The sequence below is a fragment of the Berghia stephanieae genome, unplaced genomic scaffold (assembly GCF_034508935.2).
Source record: "Berghia stephanieae isolate SIO BIC M18660-M18661 unplaced genomic scaffold, UCSD_Bste_1.3 scaffold111, whole genome shotgun sequence".
In the NCBI taxonomy this organism is placed as follows: domain Eukaryota; kingdom Metazoa; phylum Mollusca; class Gastropoda; order Nudibranchia; family Aeolidiidae; genus Berghia; species Berghia stephanieae.
The window spans coordinates 3822-12500 of record NW_027622080.1 but is presented as its reverse complement, the minus strand read 5'-3'; the positions used below and the strand labels follow the sequence as shown (position 1 = coordinate 12500).

Below are 8679 nucleotides of genomic sequence, written 5' to 3'. Positions count from 1 at the left end.
TTATTATCACGGAAAGTTGGCTTAAAAACAATGACAGTAAACTGATTCCACGAGGATATAGTTTCATAGCACAGCATCGAAAAACCGGCCGAGGAGGAGGGATTTTTGTTATTCATAAAGAATCCGTTAAGCTACAGAAAAACAAGACGCAATCGAATTACAAAACTTTCGAATCTCTAGATATGACATTAACATCAGAAAGGAATGAGAAGTACCATGTTGTTGTAATTTATAGACCTCCTCCATCTACAAGGAATAAACTCACTCATAATCAATTCTATGATGAAATCGACACGCTCGCGTTAGAAACTAGCACAACCAGTGGTGAAATTCTTATATTGGGCGATTTTAATGTTCACATGGACGATCTAACGGATACAAAATGTTTGAAGTTAAAGGATATTTTAGATAGTCACAATTTAAGACAATATGTAAAGGACGGAACTCACAAGGCGGGGCACATCTTAGACTTAATAATTTCCAGGAAAGATAACAAAATAATTGATAACGTTGACGTTTTGGATCGCACAATTTCAGATCATAACCTGATTGCTTTAAATCTAAAAATCGAATGCAAAACAACCGTCAAGAAAACGATCACATACCGGAAAACAAAATCACTAAATAAAGAAACATTTCAAGAATCCATTAGGTCTTTGGGTTTACTCGCCTCTGTTAAGAGTTGTGATAATGTTCACGATATGGTAAACACATATAATAATTCACTGAAAACTGTGTTCGATGAGCTGTGTCCATCGGTCACGAAAGAAATTATTCTTCGACCAAACACCGAGTGGTATTGCAACGAGTTACAAACACTGAAACATCAACTCAGATCTGCCGAACGGATTTGGCGTCGATCCAAATTAGAAATTCATAATCAAATTTATTTAAGACTAAAACACAAACGGAACAAATTAATTCTATCATGTAAAAAAACATACATTAAAAATAAAATAACAAGTGCCAAACGAAACTCACGTGAACTGTTCGCCACCCTGAACAAACTGATGAAGGATCATCCTTCAAATAATTTCGAGGACCCTATTGCTACCGCAAATAGTTTCTCTCTACACTTTAGAGATAAAATATCAGGTATTTGGAATAATTTGGACAAAGAAGAGATAATGAAAGCACAAATAAATGAAACTAATGCACTTCCAGCCGGAGCAGCATTCGACGAATTTGAACCCGCCACTGAAACAGAAGTACTGTCTGCGCTGAGACAATGCTCCAAAACAACCAGCCCAATAGATCCCATTCCTTCATGGCTTGTTCTTTCTTGTGCTGATATTTTGGTTCCCGTTCTTACTCATATTGTAAATGCTAGTTTGTTTATTGGTGAGGTATCTAATAATCTTAAACATGCTATTGTCACTCCCATATTAAAGAAATCTAGCCTTGACAAAGAAGACCCAAATAATTATCGACCAGTCTCGAATCTCACCCTCATGTCTAAACTAATTGAGAAAATTGTTGCTTTTAGGCTTAACACGTTTTTGAATGAACACAATTTGTTCTCTAAATTTCAGTCTGCTTATCGCCCCTTTCACAGCACTGAAACTGCTCTTATTAAAATCCATAATGATATCATAAATCATTTATGTCGGAAAAATGATGATGTTATTATCATACTACTCGACCTTAGTGCTGCTTTTGACACAATAGACCATACTCTTTTAATTGACAGACTTAAGACACTATACGGATTTGGGGTACTGTCCTTGACTGGTTTTCTTCTTACCTCTCTGACAGAATTCAATCAGTGTCTGTAAATCGACATGACTTCTCTTCTCCTTGTCCCCTATCTTTTGGTGTACCACAGGGTTCAGTTCTGGGACCCTCTTTATTCACCCTCTATATCAGACCATTAGGTGACATCATCTCAAAATATTTTATTAAGTACCATTTTTACGCAGACGACACCCAATTACTGTTTCCCATTAATATCGACAATCATCTCAATGTTATAACGGATATAGAAAATTGTATCTCTGAGATAAGTGACTGGATGTGTTGCAACAAACTCAGGTTAAATGAAAATAAAACAGAGGTGTTGCAAATTACAAGACGGGGCTTCGTGGACCTTTCCACGCTTAACCTGAATCTTTCTGATTGTGTAATTCCCATCACTAAAGAACCTGTGAGAAACTTAGGAGTTTTATTCGATACCAAATTAAACATGTCTGCCCATGTCACTAATGTAACTAGATCCTGCAATCTTTACCTTAGATCTATTGGTGCTATTAGAAGGCTTCTTGATATTGATACTACTAAACTTCTTGTGGTCTCTTTGATTCTTACCCGCCTTGATTATTGCAATAGCTTGCTCTATGGTTGTGATAATAATGTCATTAATCGACTCCAAAAGATACAGAACAAAGCAGCTCGATTGGTAACGTTATCTAAAAAGCGTGAGCATATAACACCGATTTTGGAGGACCTACACTGGCTACCTGTAAAGTTTAGGATTGAATTTAAAATACTCACCCATGTTTTCAATTGCTTAAACAATTCCGCTCCTGTTTACCTTCAGGAACTTATCCACCTTTATGAACCCAGTCGAAATTTAAGATCTGCCAATTTAAATATCCTAAGGGAACCCCCAAAATCGTTAGTTTTTCATGAGAAATCCTTTGACCACCATGCCCCCCGACTGTGGAACTCCATCAATATTGAAACTAAAAATAGTGAAAATCCACTTATCTTTAGAAAACGGTTAAAAACTGAGCTTTTCTGTAGGGCATATAATTTGGACTCTTAGTATGTATTTTATTATAATATATTATGTTATCATCGAATTTGTGTGGTTTTAACATGCCAGTTCTATATTTGTATATCATACATGATGTGTTGATGTAAAGCGCCAGTGAGCAATTCCAAATTGGAACTAGGCGCTATATAAGTTCATTATATTATTATTATTATTATTATTATTATTATTATATTATTATATTATTATATTATTATTATTATTATTATTATTATTATATTATATTATTATTATGATTATCACTATTTATTATGATTTTTATATCACACACAGATTTAATTGCAACCATCATCATCATCATCATCCTCATCATCATCATCATCATCATCATCATCATCATCGTCCATCATCACCACTTTTATTGTCGTCAGCACCACCAATAAGTACAATATCATTGAAATCTCCACATTTGTTCTGATTTTCATATGAAATATCCAATCTATTGTTTTTCCTCTAACATTCTAGACAATTCTGAGAGAAGTTTGACGTTGCTGGTATTATTTGATCAACATGCTGTACACGAGCGCATTCGTCTTGAGACTTTGACATCAGGTAATCTTTGCTATTTAAATGCATCAAGTTAGAAAAGTTAAGAATATTAATTAACTCCTAATATAAAAAAAAAAAAATTGAGCTTTTATATAGCACAATATCTACGAAACATGCTCAAAGCACTTTACAAAGGATCCCTGACCAACAGCAACACGTAACATGTAGAACGAGACATGACGGCTATTAGGTGATATTACTATTTTTTCCGACAAAGACAACGCTGTTAAAGGCCAAGTACTCATTTTACATTGATTCTATACCCCCAATTGTCATTAAATCTTGATCAACTGTTTTTATTTACTAGAGGAGAACCTGCAATATTTGCGGATAAATAAAGGCTATTACGAACATGCACTCTTCTATTCTAATAACTACACTACTGTATTGTGGAAATTGACATAGATTTAGACAAATCTTTTGGGCCATCAATAATCAAAATTAGTCTGGTAATGAAGGAAGTCTGAAGGTGTTTGCAAATGACTCTGGCAACAGGGCGGCCAGATGGCCATTCCCAAGGTCAAATTTATGACCTAGCAGATTTTCTAAATTAATCTTTTGAGTCAACGGGTTATAGAATTACCCTAAATTTTAAAAAGGTTTCCTACTTTCTTGTATATCAATCTATAAAGAATAGTTATATTATACTATTTAACTTTGCCAGTACCTCAGTGCTTGTTGGCAAAAATTTAACATGGGCAGTAGGGAACAACTCTAACCCCCAATCCTATATTATATTTATTTATTAAGAATAGATTTTTTATAAATCTTTGTTAAATTTTTTTTTTTTTTTTTTTTAAAGATTTTTTTTGGGTTGTCTTTTTAATCCAGATGCAGAGGAAATGGATGAGGATTCTGGGAGTAAGAGATTGAAGAGGGCACAGATAAACCCTCCGGTCGCATTGCCTGTCAATAAAGATGACGCGAGAATTGTCAAGGCTTTTCAGACAGAATTCCAAAGGATAGGTAAATTATGCCAATTTATTCTTTCAGTGGCCGTTTCTACAGTGATGTCATCTTGCTATTCCTCTGTCCGCAATTTGATACACGTATAAGTGCTCCTGAGGAAGATGATAATCTATAATGATGATGATGATTATGATAATGATAATTGTAATGATAATAATAATAATAATAATAATAATAATAATAATAATAATAATAATAATAATAATAATAATAATAATAATAATAATAATAATAATAATGATGATGATGATGATGATGATGATGATGATAATAATCATAATAAGGAGTAACTAATGAACGGAATGGAGAGTATAAATTTATAATTGCAAGGTAATTTACATTTCAAAATAGACAAAAGTCACAAAATCTGATACACTTGTCAAACATTCAAAAACGTTTTGCCCTTTTTTAAAAAACCTTTTTTAAAAATATAGATGGTGTATATTTCTTTTATTATGAATTCAGGTGTAGAATTTCAACTTGGTGAATCGGCACAAAGTATGCAATCAATTGTCATTCAATCACTTCCTGTGTGTGTGACTCAAAGAGACCTTGATGGCAAGCAACGAGATGACGAGGAAATATCAAAGAATGCCAAGGTACTTTTCATTTATTTATTTTTTTAACATAAAGTAAATTCTGTATTATCCTTTAGAGCCAGACTCGTGTCTCTCTGCCTGTAGCCATTCACATTTGAATTCAATGGAATGATTTCTGTTAAAGTATTACAAAAATAGTTGGTTTTTTGTTTGGTCGCTTTGTATTTTTTTTCGTAGTGTTTTTATGCACCTCCGTTGACGGTGTATCTTAACGGATCGTTTTTAACACCTCCGTCATGCATGCGCATCCCACCCAATTTCATCAGCGATATTGTGTTTCTGTATTTGGACTTGGCGAAAGTTATATTGTGACATCTGTAGGATGTTTTTGTTAATAAATTTATATAAAAATGATAATAATTTTAAAAATCGAAATATAAAACCAGAAAATAGAAGTTGCAGTGAGGGTAAAATAATGTTTTAGAAAGACCTTATTAAATGTGATGAACAGTCAGGTGGCTCCATAGCGCAGCGGACAAGCTCTCAGACTCTAACCTTGAAAGTACTGGGTTCGTTTCCCATTGTAGTACTCGAAAGACATCATTTGTTTGTTTTTTTGTTTTTCTTTCTTTTTTTATTTTTTTTGTTTTTCAAAAACTTTTTTATCATGTTTTTAAAGAACTTCGATTATAATTTTCTGAAATTATTTATTTATTTGAGATCATTATTTGTGTGCCATGTTACTTTTTACTTTTGATTTTTTAAATTATTGTTATTATTCTTTAATTTATTATCATTGTATAAACATACATCAGTAATCACCAAGCAGCGTGCTATACTACAATCTAAAACTATTTAAACCTCATGGACGTATTCAGCAACATTTTCATTAATTTACCATCACCGACAACGGAGGTGCATAAAAACAGTGCGTTTTTGTACACCTCCAATGTAGGTGCATAAAAAGGCCACCATTTCTTTTTTATGATTTAAATCTTGATTTTAAGAAGCAGCTAACGTTATTATTTATTTATTATTGATGATTCTTTGTTGTCGTCACCGTATTTCTAAATTTACAGAATTTGAAGCTTCAAAAAGTTCAAATCAAGTTTATATTTCATTTATTTCTAAGACAAGTTCAATGCCATTCTTTTTAATTAATCTTAAAACCTTTTTTTTTTCCTTTTCTTTTTCCCCCAAGGATCTCATTCAAGAACACATTCAAGTAAGTGCTCAACCAAGCTATTTTAAGTTACTGGATTTTATTCTTGGATGATTTACATTCATCAGTCTGTGAGACTGTTCGTTATCAGTATTGCATGTCTCCAAGATTTGAGCATTGCTATTGTTGCGATTGTTAATGATTTTGCTATTGTTGTTATTATTATTATTATTATTATTATTATTATTATTATTATTATTATTATTATTATTATTATTATTATTATTATTATTATTATATATTATTATTATTATTATTTATTATTATTATTATTATTATTATTATTATTATTATTATTATTATTATTATTATTATTATTATTATTTTATTATATTATTATTATTATTATTATTATTATTATTATTATTATTATTATTATTATAATTATTGTTATTGTTGTTGTTGATGTTCTAATTATTATTATAATTACAGTAAAGCACGTATTTAACTCTTTAAGATTCAACCCGACAAAAACCGACACTGGCATAATATTCATGGGCGGGGTAGTCATGACTGGCCTCAGTAAGTAAAATTCAATCGTTGTGAAGGAAATGACAGGCCCTGTCACTGCCGCAGGGTGTTTTCAGCTTTGATTTTTATAAATTTGCCGACAGAAAAGAAAATACGTTTCAGAAATTGCGATTTAAATCCTATTTTATTTGTGGGTGAAAATCATTGACATTGCACTTTGTTTGGTAAAAATCGGTAAAAAATTACGACTTTGGTGATGAAAAATGACTTTGAAGACAATTATTGTAAACTTTAAAAATATTATGAATAATTTATAACTCCCTTATTTGTGGGTCGATTTTGTCATTCGAGGTATCAATTTTATTGTAATAAAGAGATAGGAACTTCAGAGTTATTTTTTCTGATGCGAAATTATTACTTTGTATTTTTAGCACCGAGAAAAATAGTCGGTAAATAAATTTGTTACACCTCTTTGATAGACCGCCGGGGTCCGTTCGTGTAGAATTGTGAATCAAGCGTCTCAAAGTCTTCGACCAATCACATGCTATCTATCCAGCTGGCCGAAACAAAGACGCTTCTCCCCGTCGATGTATGACGCTATTGTTATGCAAGGAATATAACACCTTATTGAGTAGGCCTAAAAGCTAAAATTTAAAAGTAAAAAATATAATTCTGAGGAATTTGAAAGTAACATTGCTGAAATCAGCTTGAAAAAATAAGTACATTGGTCTTTGTTTCATAAAAATCGATTGAAAACCAACTGTTTTACGAATAAATTTGATTTTAAAAATTGCTTTTGTTTATTTTAGCTTTTTTTAGCAACTTTTTTATTTATCGGCCGATTTTCTTGATTTTTATATCATTCTTTATATCTGAATGAGACGAGATCAGTGAATACTTTGTTTGTTTCAAATGTAACTAGAACATAATTTGGCTTTTTTACCTATCAACCATGCCTGGATAATTTATTCAACAACGTGGCGATGTGACGCAACTATTCCATGGCCGTCTTCCACTGCCTGAACGATGATTCAATTCATTGTTGACGGCTGTTGACACGTGAGCTGCCAGAACGACCAATCATTGAAGGGTCAAGATGCTCAGTAGCCAATCGTTCTTCGGTCAAAAAACTTAAGAACTCACGAGAACAAAAGTTTGAAATTTGGTGATGGACGGACCTATGAAATCGTTTCTGGGCGGAGTTTAGCCATGAGTGACCCTAGAAAACGAAAAGGCGACAACAGATATCAAAGAGTAGGCTTATATCATCAAAGGATGTCTACATGATTGACATGGCCATATAGGGAAATCATTATCTACTCCCCCAAAAAGAATCTGAACACGAGAGGGTTAAAGAACAATCCCAGACAACAGTAGTGTCTTATATCAGTCATTCTTTACTTTATTAACCTTTTATTGAAATAAAAACGGGAAAAGGAGTTAATCATTCGTTCATTATTCCCACCAATTCATTTTAAGCATGTTGTTATAAGTGTGCTGGTTTGTATTACTTTTTCAGTCATTTATTGTTTAATCTCTATATGATTAAGATTTTAAAAATTCTGTTTAATTGCATAATCTGGAGTATGGTTTCCTCAGACACCCGGTTTCCACAAACTTTTTTGTATGTCCCAAGGAATTTGAGGAAATCATGCTTAAGTGTATTAACAATTTATGTTTTAAAATAATGGGGAAAAAATGGATATAAAAGTTGTTAGTAATGCCATTATAGGAATAGGTTATCCGATATTTCAATTTTTATGGTATCACTTTTTGCCCTCCTTCCTTAGCATCTGAAGGCAACGAATGGTGTTCATGGGAGAATTCCTCTAGCTGTGCATAGAGTGCTTTGCTCTCAAGCTTGCCGTGGTTAGTATTACTCTCCCTCTTATCTGTGTATTAATCCATTGAAGCGCATTTCTTATTTTTAATATTTTCAGGGCTGAGAATCTTCCGTCTAAAGGCCGATTTCTGCCTAAACGGTGTTTTATCTCCGCCCATCACCATCACAATTCCACCTTTTAAAAAGACTCACCACAACCACTACATCAACATCCCTATCACCATTACTACTACAACCACCACCACATCATCATCTCTACCACCACCACCATCCCTACGACAACTACCACCACATCATCATCCCAACCACCACT

At 32.7% G+C, this 8679-nt stretch overlaps 1 protein-coding gene across 2 annotated transcripts in view; it reads left to right on the top strand.

Moving 5' to 3' along the window:
- LOC144960959 (DNA mismatch repair protein Mlh3-like) overlaps positions 1–8392 on the top strand; it is a gene marked incomplete at its 3' end in the record, with an annotated part of 24758 nt that extends 16366 nt beyond the window's left edge. The window contains 5 exon segments of one of the 2 annotated variants that reach the window (XM_078894328.1): positions 3239–3325; positions 4154–4288; positions 4757–4890; positions 6032–6055; positions 8314–8392. In XM_078894328.1, the coding sequence (XP_078750454.1) occupies positions 3239–3325; positions 4154–4288; positions 4757–4890; positions 6032–6055; positions 8314–8392 (459 nt within the window). 2 annotated transcript variants of the gene reach the window in all.
- Between the last annotated feature and the right edge of the window lie 287 nt (positions 8393–8679).